Consider the following 12,844-nt stretch of genomic DNA (forward strand, 5'->3'; position numbering starts at 1 on the left):
CCTCCAGCCACACCCTACAACTTCAATTACCACTCAGTTAATCCCTGTCAGGAGATTAATTCACTTATTATGTTAAGACACTTACAACCTAATCATCTCTCCTCTGAACCTTCTTATATTGTCTCACACATGAGCTTTGGGGGGATACCTCACATCCAAACCATAACACTAAGCATATTTATATTAAGGATTGTGATACCTTCTTAGAAAATTGACCTGTTTTCATCATGTTGTATCCCCCTTTCCTTGATATTTTTATTTGTTCTATACTGTCCTTTTCCTGAAATTAATATAGCTATTCCAGCTTTCTTTTGACTAATGCCAGTATATATTATATATCTATCTCCATACGTTTGCTTTCACTTTGTTTTTACATATATATATATATATATATATATATATATATTTTTTTTTTTTTTTAAAGAGAGAGTGAGAGAGAGGGGGACAGAGAGAGAGAGAATTTTAACATTTATTTATTCTTAGTTCTCGGTGGACACAACATCTTCGTTTGTATGTGGTGCTGAGGATCGAACCCGGGCCGCACGCACACTAAGCGAGCGCACTACTGCTTGAGCCACATCACCAGCCCCTGTTTTTACCTTTATATTTAATGTGATATCTTGTAGATAACATTTAGTTGGCTCTTATATGTTTTGCAATGTCTATTTTTCAATTGGTTTATTTAAACCATTGATATGTAAAGTGATCCTTAATATTATTGGAGTAGTATTTACCATGTTCAATATTAATTCTCATTTACTGCCCTCATTTCAGTTTTGACTTTCAGTCTTTTCCTACCACATCTTATTTTAATTGAAAATTTTATATGGCTTCATTTTTTTGTCCTTTCCTGGCACACCAGTCATATATTTTCTTATTTTTTATATTTTTTATGGCTTAGAGCTTATAATATTCATTATCAATTCATGGCCACTTTCAAATAACTCTGGTGGTTAGTATGGGAACTTTACAGCAGAGTTTTTCCAGTTTTCCCTGCAGAACCTTATAATATTGCTGTTATTTCTTGCACTAATTAGTAAACTATAGTTGTCAGATATTTTGTGCAGTTCTTATTTTAGACAAATTCTTTATGTGTTAGATCAATTAAGAAAAAGAAATATATAAGTTTCATTTTATCTTCATTTACTACCTCTGTCGTGCCCTTATTTCTTTATGTGGACCCCATTTATGATTTATATAATTTACTTCTATCTGGAGAACAACTTGAAACATTTCTTATATGACAAAGTGTACTGGCAACAAATTTCTTCAATTTTTGTTTGAGAAAGTCTCAAAAAAAGCACCCCTGGGTTCAATCCCCAAATCAAAACAAACAAACCCTAATATTTTTACTCTACTCTTTTATCTGCCTGCTTTCTTTTTATCTATCTATCTATCTATCCATCTATTTTTATAGTCCTTGTTTTATTTATTCTTTTTAGTTATACACGACAATAGAATCTATTTTGACATACATCCATGGAGTATAACTTCTCATTCTTGTGGTTATGCTGGTTGTGTATTCATATATAAACATAGGAAATTTAGGTCAAATTCATTCTACTGTCTTTCCCATTCCCACTCCCAACTCTTCCTCCCATTCCCTCCTATCCAATCTGGTGAACCTCCACCTCTCCCTCCCTACCACCTATTATGAGCCATCATCCACACATCAGAGAGAACATTTGGCCTTTGTTTTTTTGGTATTGGTATATTTCACTTAACATGATAGTCTTCAATTCTATCCATTTACCAGAAATCTACATGGTTTCTTATAAGAAATCTAATACAATTTTATCCTTGTTCCTTTGTAGGTAAGTTGTTTCATTGTTCCTCTAGCTTTGTGTAAGGTTGCTGTCTTTCATTTTTTTGCAGTTTGTGTATGTTATGTCTACGTGTAGATTTTTAGATACTTATCCTGATTGGTAGTCTCTGAGATTTCGGGATCTGTGGTAGTATCACTCTTTCATTTTGGAAAATTATGTTATTATTACTTCAAATATTTCTTCTGTTATTTTTTTTTGTCTTCTTCTTCTTCTGGTACTTTGAAAAAAAAATTTTATATATATATATATATATATATATATATATATATATATATATATATATATATATCCTTTTGTAATTGTCCCGTATTCTTGGATATTCTACTCCATGTTTTCATGTTTTTTCAATTGTTTTGCCTTTTGGTTTTTGAGCTTTATGTTGATATATCTTCAAGCTCAATGACAATTTATTTTTCGTGGTTTTGGGAATGGAACCCAGGGCTTCACACATGGTAGACAAGCACTAGACCATTGAGCCACACTGTTAGCTCCCAGGTTCCCTGTTTTTTTTTCCTCAACCTGAAAGGTAATTGCATGGAACTTTGATCATAAATGTGCTCTTCATTTGTACTACAGTGTTTTAGATTTCCTCCTTTTCCTTTGAATCCTTTCTTCAATTTTTCATCTGTCTGCTAATATTACTCATCTGTTTGTTGCATTATGTCTTCTTTTTTTTCCTTAGGGTCCTTATCATATTAATAATAGTTATTTTAAATTCTTATGATGATATTCTCATGATCTTAGTAATTCCATAATCTCTTCCTTGCCTGTGTTTCTGATGATTGTTCTTTTTGTTCAGACTGTGCATTTAAAAAAAGCATTTCAACATATATTATTGACAAGCCAGAGATGATGTTTGGGTAAAAGGAACTGAGGTACATTGATTTTTAGTGTGAGGTTTTGCGGTTATCTGGCTTGACATTGGGTTGTGCTTAATTTGCAGTCTCTCTCAGTGTCAGAGGCTAAAGTTTACTCTGGCATCCTTGTTTTATCTTTGGATTTCTTAGAGATCTCTACTTAAATAAGCCTGAGGCTTGGCATATTTTGTTTAGTTGTAATTCCTTAACAGTTGGCTATAGCTTTTGATGTTCTGCTCTGCCATACACTGATTCTCTGTGTTCACCTCTATCCAGTTTTTGAGGGAGGAGTTTTTCTCTGACTTCAGTTCTCTTTTGACTCTAAGAAGAGTTGATTTTCCACTTGTTTAGCTTTTTTCTTGTTGTGAGGATAGGTGTGAAGACTTCTAAGCTTCTTACATGTTGGACTAGAAACTGAAAGTCTTGGGTTAGTTGTTTTTATCCCTTGACTTCATATTCCTTCTTTGTAAAATAAAGGAATAAGATAGTAATTAGTGGTTAAATTCTTTCCTAGCTCTAGAATTCTGTCAAGTCTAAATAGACTGACTTGTAGGAATGACAATGCCTACTTGTGACATGTATTGCTGTTCTTCTACAGGCAGATCTCCAGGTGGACAAAGAGAGACACAATTTCTTTGAGTCCTCCCTCGACTACGTTTATCAAATCCAGGAAGTTCAGGAATCCAAGAAGTTCAATATTGTGGAGCCAGTAAGTTCTGTCTGCTGATGAATATTCTAAAACTATTTCCCAAATACCGGGTAATTGCATGGAACTTTGATCATAAAATTGGATAGTTTGTTGTTTTGCAGTGCTGGGATTGAACCCAGGGCCTTGCACATGCTAGGTGAGCATTAAGCCACTGAGCTACATACCCAGCTTTGATTACAAAATTGGAATAAGAAAGAATGTGAAGGGCTATCAGTGTTTGATAATGAATGTCAAAAATATAGTCACACTGGCTTATGTTTTACCTGCTCTCTCACTAACATTCTAATTTTTTTTCTTCTTCCCTCCCTGATTTTCTCTTAAGAGTATTTTATTTCTTCCAATTTTTTTGTTCTCCCTCTCTCTTTCCTTACCTCTTCCAATTCTTCTGCCACACTTCTTATTTTCTTCCTCTCCTTTCCTTTCCTTCATGCTTTCAAAAAGCTTCTGAAAGTCTCTACCATATACCAGGGCCTATGCTAAGAATTCATGTCTCTTGTACTTTATAACTTCCCAATTTACTATTTTCATGTCTATGGTATATAATTTTTGCATTTCTGTCTCCTAAATTTATTACAAAAGGCAGTGATCTTTGATATGACAAAGATGCTGGATTTTGATGACTATTTTTATTATAAAATAATGTACTTATCATAAAAAGGTAGAAAAATGCATAGGATAAACCAAAGAAATACAATAAATCCCTTATGTCATCACTGTTAATATTGTAACAATTTCTTTTATGAATTATCTGTGTTTTTCTCATGTCTCTTCCTCTATGTGTGCTTGTAGGTGTGACTGTGTGTACATGTGTGCACTTGTATATATATTGCACATGAGTATGTGTGTCTATGTACATGTGTATTGGAACTTGAAATTGTATACATCTGTATATGTATTTTGCAAACAAGTATTTATGTATTTACTCAAAAATTTAAAAAATTAATTATAGATGGACACAATATTTTTATTTTATTTATTTATTTTTATGTGGTGCTGAGGATCAAACCCAGTGCCTCACACTTGCTAGGCAAGTGCTCTACCACTGAGCCACAACCCCAGCCCTCAACAAATCTTTATTAAGTTTCTGTTATATTCCAGGCTCTGTGCAGAACACTAGTTATACTATACTATAGTATATTATACTATATTAAACAAAAAGACTCAGTTGTTTTCTTTATGAAGACTACACTCTCATTGGGTAGGCAGAAAGGAAAGAAGGATGTGCATAGTTAAAATAATTACTAGTTGTGATTAGGGCTATGAAAGAACTCAAAAAGGTCTAAAATAAATAACAAAAATTGGCATCTATTTTATATGAAGTAGTCATGAAGAATCTCTGAAAATGCCATTTAACATCATGCCTAAAGGAATAAAAAGATGCAGCCATGGTAATAGTGGAAAAAGAACATTCAGACATACATAATGACATGTGAGCAGTCCTAAAGTTGGGGAAGAATGGTGTGCTGAAAGAATAAGAAAAATGATTTGTATCTTTAGATACTTATGAAAGAAAAGGAAAGTGGTAGGAGATAATGTCCAATACAAAGGCATCAGTCCTGTAGGCATGATTAAGAGATTTAGATTTTAGTGTAAGTGGCGTGGCAGACCACTAAAGCATGTTAAGCAGCCCCTGATGTGGCCTGATTTTGTTGTCTGGAGAATGGCTTGAAAGGGCCCAAGATTAGATGTGAGGAAACCACAGTTATGTGGCTACTGCAATGGTATAGACAGGAGGAGATATTGTCTTGTGTTAGGGTGGTGACAGTGGAAACATTAAAGAATGGTTGGATTACTGATATATTTTGGAGGCAAGACCAGAAAAAATTTCTGATGAATTGGATTGAAATATAAGTGAAAGAAAATCAGGGAAGACTCTTTAATTTCTGGTTTGAATGACTGATGGATGTTGACTGATATCATTTCTGGAGACAGAAAAACTTAGGAGAGAAATATTAAGGAGTATATATATGAGTACACATACCTATACATGCACATGTCATAAATATATGAGGATGTGTACATCTTATATTTTTATACATAGGCTTGTGTTTATGCATGTTTATATGTGCACACCTATTTGTTTTCTAAATAAAGTGGAGCAATTTTTACTACTACCGATTATACTTTTCCAGCATTAAACACTTATTTAAGGGATATAATTAAAATAATCGTCAAACAAGATGAAAATTATATTTTCTTTTTGTGTATTTGATTTTGACGGGCTTGAACATTTTGAACATTTCAAAAATATATCTTGAACATTTGCAACTCCCTAAAACATTTCTAATTTGATAATCAATTCAGACTATTTTGATATTTTGGCATGATGACATTCTTTAAGGTAGATAATCTTACATTGCTCATTTATCTTTCACTTATTCATTCATTGAACAAATACTCGTTGAACCCCTATCATATGCCGATCTTGAGGCTATAGATTTTTAGAATCCATTATCTGAAATGATTGAATTGTTTTTGCAATGCTGGTGCGCGCGCGTATGTGTGTGTGTGTGTGTGTGTGTGTGTGTGTGTGTGTGTGTATTTTAAGATATCTTGGGTATAGGACCCAAGTCTAAACATGAAATTAATTTATGTTTCATATTCTTCTTATACATATAGCCTGAAGGTAATTTTATGCAATATGTTTAATGTGTGTCTGCATTTTGACTAACGCTCACCACATGAGGCCAGGTGTGGAATTTTCTATCTGTGGCATAATGACAATGCTCAGAATGTTTCAGATTTTGGAGCATTTTGGACTTCAGATTTTTGGGTTAGAGATTCTCACTGTGTATAGAGAAAACAGTCCATTCTCGAGCTGTCCAAGTTATGAATGGCTTTGTTTGCAATTTGAACAGGATCTGGATCTGGATGAATACATTTGTTACTTACTTTCTGAAACTAAGTACAGGGTAAATGTTCAACCTAATATGAGAATAGTTCTTTATACAACTGGTTGTGTTTGCATGACTGCTTTTTAAACTATACTGGGTAAATACTATGAAGTTTTGTTCTCTGGGTTCATGGTTCCTGTGTTTGATTAATTAGAAGGAACTGCTGATAAAGTTGTTTTTGCATGTTTTCCTTAGGTCTTGGCCTTTCTTCATAGCCTCTTCATTTCCAACAGCTTGACTGTGGAGCTCACACAGGATTTCCTTCCATACAAACAGCAGCTGCAGCTCAGTTTGCAGAATGTGAGTTTCATGCAGGTTTCTTCACCTGTCTCTCCAATTGAATTTTAGTCCCAGTGACCTTGAACTTGGAATTCTAGTTTATTGCATACCAAACAATTTGTCATGACATGCTGGTATGGATCAGAAATATTTTAGTGTACTGTATTCTTCTTCTTGCTCTTCCAGTTTCAGCTCTTCCCTGTCTTTCCAGCTGAGTGCTATTCAAACCCACCCTTCCATCCACCAACATCTCCATTTAGGTGTTGCTAATTTATTAAGTGTTGCTAATTTGATGCATTTCCTCATAACAGAATCCAGCTATAGGCTTACTTAAGTACAGGTTGTAAGTTATTTCCCTAGTTTGCCAAAATAGTCACTCTGGGTTTTATTACCACGGACACCCATTTTTATCCTCTCCTCCTATCCACCCTCTTTTATCCTCTCAGTATTTTTTTTAGAGTTAAAGAAACAAATTTCAAAGGTTTTTTTCTACTTTTATTATTATGCTGGTTCTTATAGTGGACATAGATATAGGTTTTCCATGTTTGGGGGCACTTATATTGCCACATATTCTTTTACTCACTCACTTATTTAACCCACAATTAATGAACATTTATGGATTTACAGTGAGCACATACTCTGTGCTAGACATTGTGAAATTCACTGCAAACAGCATAATGAGGCATGTAAGTGTTTATGGAGGAGTGACAGAAGCACAGATGAATCATAATCCCTTATGATAAGTGCTAGAATCAAGAGCAAAAGTTTTAAAGAAGCACAAAGAATGGAACAATTCACTTCTTGGTAGAGTCAGAGAAGGCAACACTGAGATCAGGTGATATTTGACTGGGTGTTGTATTGCATGAAACTTTCAGATATATTTTCAGATAAAAATACCAATACAGTATAGTGTAAATAAGACTCACTGGGTTGTTTAGGAGGATATTATTTTTGCTTCCTGTATACTTTCCTCCTTTCTGGGTACTCTTCTCTAGCATGTGAGAACCCCTATCATCTACTGATTTACAAAATGTATCTACAACCAAGTTAATCACTTGATTCTTCTTACATTTATAAATGACATTATGCCATAGTCTTGTGAGACTGGGCACTAAGGACCTATCTCTAATGGTTTTCATACTCAAACCTTTCAAACTGACTTGTCATTGTGTTTTAATTCTGTAGTTTTAAATAGATTCTTTCTCACTATTAGCCTTTGATATTTGTGGGTATTAAAATATAAATTCTGTTGGCCTATTTTCAAACAGAACACTTGTATATATTTTATCTTCATGGATAGAATTTGATTTCAGGTCAAATAGACAGTCATTATATTTGAGGAAAGATGTGGAAGTTGCCATAATAATATCATCTTTGAGAACCTTCTCTACAGTCTCACTTGTTGTACAGAAGACAGTGTGGTGCTTAGCAGTCTAAGAGTCCTTGTTTATTGGAGCCTTGCATAGCTCACATTGAGCAAAATATTCCCCCAGTTGTGATTTAAAAAAAAATATTTTTGTTGAGATGGTCACAATACCTTTATTTTATTTATTTATTTTTACGTGGTGCTAAGGATTGAACCCAGTGGCTCACATGTGCTGGGCAAGCAGTAATACCACTGAACTACACCCCAGCCTCCCAGTTGTGATTTTATGAGTATATTACTGTCTATACCTTTTTGTTTCTCTACTGGTCGTTAGTAACATTAAACTCCATAAAATTGTTTTCTAGTTGCTGTGCTATGAAGCATTTGTTTTTTTCTAGTTGTAGCACATGCTATAAACAGAAAACTCTGTACTGGAACTCTGACCAATAAATACTTATTCATGATGATGGTGATGATGATGATAATGATCATGATACTGATGTCTCGACAGACAAGAAATCATTTCTCCAGTACCCGGGAAGAGATGGAAGAACTTAAGAAAAGGATGAAAGAAGCTCCCCAGACATGCAAACTTCCAGGACAGCCAACCATAGAAGGCTATCTCTATACACAAGAGAAATGTGTGTGGGAACACAGGGGTATCCACTGGGTTACAGAAGCCTGGCGCCTGCTGTCACTTGACCTTTCTGATCCTTGGGCACCCATATCATTCATAGATACCTAATAACTGAAGTTCCAAGGAAGGTAGAATGAGAATAGTAAATATAAAAAAGGAAGAAAATTCAGGGAAAATTAAGAATTCATCTTTCAAAGGCTTTAGAATGATAAGATCCAAGAATTTTCTCTGAGATTCAAAATTAGGATTGTTATTTGTTAATCCTTCTGATGGCTCTTTGGGACAGAAAGAAAGGTAGGGCAAATGGAGGCAGAGAAATACTTATTATACCTACTATGTGCCAGGCATGGTGCTAAGTGCTTTAACAGCACTGTCTCATTTAATCTTTGATTTCCCCTTATACGCATTTTACACACGAGGCCACTGAGGCTCAGAGAAGTTACCTTATAAAAGTCACTCTATTAACAAATGACAGGCCTCAGATTAAATTCATGTCTGTGAGATGCTGAAACTCATACTTCTCCCACAACCCCCAATACCATCCTCTAATTTTGGTTGAAATAATGAACGTTAAGTATTACATCATCTAGTCACAGAGTGTTAGAGATAGTTCAAGCGTTTTTACTTCCTATTGAAACCCATATGTACTGTTTGAATTTTTTTTCCTTTTGAAGTATGACACCCCCAAATTCTGGGATTTCAATTCCTGCCCAGAATTTATAATAAGGTTTATAATAAGGGGAATGACATAAATAGAGATGTAATTTACCTGAGGAGTAAAGAGATGTGCTGGGCAAGCCCTCAGAGCTAACAGAATCAGAGAAACCCCTAGAAGTGACTAGTGGAAGAGATACCCCTAGAGATGACTTGTGGAAAAAATCATCACAGTTTATGAAGCATGGCACATTAGCAGTGATATCATGCTCTACCTCCTTAGATCAATTAAATTTTGATGGTTTCCAAACTATATTCTCTCACTTGTTAGGTTTATCTCTTTAACTCTGCATTGAAGGATTTCCTCAATGTCAACACTGTTGAAGGTTTGGGCTGGATAATTCTTTGTTTGGAAGACACAATCTTGTGTATTATGTTGTGTTTAATAGCATCCCAGGCCTCTCTTCACTTTATGTTAATAGGATTCCTAGGTGTGACAATGTAAATATCTTCAGGCATTGCAAAATGTCCCCTGAGAGGCAAAATTGCCCAGAGTTGAGAACCTCTGCTGTGTGCTGTGTGATCCTTCTGTGCCCTAGGTTTCTAATTGTCCAATGGGTACAACATTGTTACTCAGTTAAATGTGTGCTTAGCATCAATTCTTCCAGACACTGTGTAATGTATTGGGGGTGCAAAAAGATGACTCAACAGTGGATTTTTGTCATTAAGGAGTTCACAGTCTTATGTGTGATATAAACAAATTTATCAATGAAATGTGTTAGGCACTTTGGGGCATATATCTAAGGGGTTTATTGGGGAAAACATGTTTGAACTAAGACTTTAGTGTTGAGTGGAAGTTTTAACAGGTGAAGAAATGGGAGAAGAAAATTCCATGTGTATACCACATACTTAAGAGTAAGCGGGGCATTATTAATAATTATATCACAACATGTATACATGAGTAAAGCCACCCAGGGGGGTGAGGGACTATGATTTGTTTGTAGGGTTCTGGTTTGCCAAGAAAGGCCCTGGTTGACACCTTTTGTTCTGATGTAATTATTAATAATGTCCCATTCACTCTTAAGTATGTTTTGGGTTTGAACTATAAATTATATGGTTACTTATTTATTTGGGATCTTAAAGTCATACAGTAAGACAGGAATATAGAGGGGAAGGTGCTTAAAGTTTGGAGATAGTGTGAAGGCCATGAGTGATTTATAATAAAGGGAATGACATAAATAGAGGTATAATTTTCAAAATGAGTTTTTTTTAACAAAGAGTAAAGACTAGACTCAAAACAGCAATCAGAGATAGGAAAACAAGAGAGAAGTCCACTGAAATTATTAATTGGTAAAGTAGTGAACTTGTGTTTTCTATGAAATATGGTATAAACATTTAAAAAATACACCAATAAGAACCTTTAATAATTCAGTGCTAAATGTGATGGAAGGCAGCTGAAGGAAAGACATGTGGAGGATAGAAGGGGCACGGCCCAACGACAAATCAAATGGGAAGTTATTTGCAGGGAAAGAGGAGCAGAATACAGAAGATTCCAGATTCTGGAATGTGTGGTGGTTCCATTCATGGGAACATGGCAGGGAGAATGGGTTTGGAGCCAGCCAGGAGCCACTGAAAAAGAAGTTGGTAAGGTTATCATCTACAGATATACAGTGGGCAGGAGACTAGGTAAGGCTGGATCTCAGGGGAAGGGAAGTGCTGCATCTGGATCTGGCTGTGATGAGCAGCCTGTAAACAGCTTCTGTTTTGTAGAGCTGAAATCCTGATTCTGTTAGCTCACTTTTGCCTGTCTTTGTAGGGGCCTTGGGAATATCCTGGGTGAAATACTACTGCCGTTATGAGAAAGAGACCAAAACACTCACCATGACACCTATGGAACAAAAGCCAGGGGCTAAGCAGGTTGGTTGGTTTTTTTGTGTGTGTGTGCCATATTTTTTGAGAGGCATCTGTGACTACAGCTCAGGAAAGAATATATATGGACTTAGTGTCACATAATCAAGTCTATTACAGTCATGTGAATTTATCCTCGGTGTGTTCTCCCTGGCCTGAGTTTACGTGGGCCACATATCATTCAGTTCGGTTAAAAAAAAAACTAAATAAATAAACAAACAAACAAATAAATAAATTACTCAATTAATTTAATTACCTTCAGCAGGCATTCTGAAAGTGTCTGTTCTGTTTCAGTCTGTTAATATTACAAATGCCTGTTAGTTGTACAGAGAAAATATGCAAAACTAGAGATGCATTGCTTTTAAGAAGGCTTTACTACTGGATTGTTTATTTTCTATAATTTTTATTGGTACATTTTAGTTGTACACAATTATGGGATTTGTTACATATTTATACATACACGTGATGTAATGTTATAATTTGGTCAATATAACTTTCTGCATGCCACCTCTTGGACCCTTCTTTGTACTGATCTTCCTTAGATTTTCATGAGAACTGTCCCCACCTCCAGGATTCTTTTAAGTAGCAATCTTAAAAATATGAATCAACTTCCAGAATTTATTTTTAAGAGGAGTATGCCTGTTGCCTACAGTTGAAAAAATCTAAATCTGCATTCTATGTAGTACTCAAGTTTTATCTAATATCTCTTCTTCTGCCTTTTGAATCTTTTCCCACTGCCTGAAAATGACAAGATCACTTTAAAACACTGAGAAGATAGTTTACTTACCTGCAAGGACCTGATGTTTTTTATACATCACACCTACAAACACACACCGTGGATATTTCTCAAGCTAATTGTCAATACAATTGTTCATATTTTAAAGTAGTTTAATATGTTGTTTTCCTCTGTAAATTGCTTATATAATGGTCTTGGTGCATGATTTTTTTCCTGCTGATAAATGTTTTTAATTTAACTGTCTCTGCCCAAAATCTCATAATTAATTATAATTACAAAAAGTAAGCTGTTGATAGGAAAACAGTTGGAAAAGTGCGGAAACTGTGATAGATTTAGATATATTCAGATATGGAAGGTTTAATAATACAACATATGAAAAGAAGGGGAAATATTAAAAAGCTTGTAGTCATGACATCATTTTTGTTCTTCACTGAGCAATGAGATTATTAGTGTGTGATTTTTAAGTATTTTCAAACTGTTGGAAGCATGTTAATAATCACTTGTCAGCATTGAAAATAGTGCAAGAAGACCCAATTAAGGTGGGCAAGAATTTTCTATGGAAGATCTCTCTTGTGAGACTTGTTCATATAAAATGACAGGTCTGGAATTTTGGTTGAAAACTGCTTCCTCCCAGTCCACTATGTTCTTTAACCATAGTATTTGTCACTTTGCCTTGAATATGGTTTGGAGATGGGATTGAACTCTGAGGACATGTACCAAACCTAATTTCTAGAATCCTCTCCCGTTCCACCATTCATGCTACTATTCTTGCATTTGCTTATTCATGACTTCTAACCAATCTTCAGTTTCTAGCCTGACAATTGTTGAAGTGTCTGTCAGCATAGTTCCACTAAATTCATGTCATGTTGCAGCACAGAATTTGTTCCAAGTCAGTCAAAACTTAGCTGATATGTATTTGACTGGCAAGTGCTTATGAGCAACTCTGGCCTGCAGTATTTTATTTTTCTACACATATTA

General features: G+C 35.0%; 1 protein-coding gene across 1 annotated transcript in view; it reads left to right on the plus strand.

Moving 5' to 3' along the window:
• OPHN1 (oligophrenin 1) overlaps window positions 1–12,844 on the plus strand; it is a 388,053-nt gene that overhangs the window by 181,263 nt on the left and 193,946 nt on the right. The window contains exons 7-10 of the mRNA XM_081278189.1: window positions 3,282–3,392; window positions 6,482–6,586; window positions 8,443–8,572; window positions 11,039–11,139. Coding sequence (XP_081134315.1) covers window positions 3,282–3,392; window positions 6,482–6,586; window positions 8,443–8,572; window positions 11,039–11,139 — 447 coding nt within the window. The remainder of the gene's footprint in view (window positions 1–3,281; window positions 3,393–6,481; window positions 6,587–8,442; window positions 8,573–11,038; window positions 11,140–12,844) is intronic.

The sequence above is a fragment of the Spermophilus citellus genome, assembly GCF_964194105.1.
Source record: "Spermophilus citellus genome assembly, chromosome: X".
Taxonomy (NCBI): domain Eukaryota; kingdom Metazoa; phylum Chordata; class Mammalia; order Rodentia; family Sciuridae; genus Spermophilus; species Spermophilus citellus.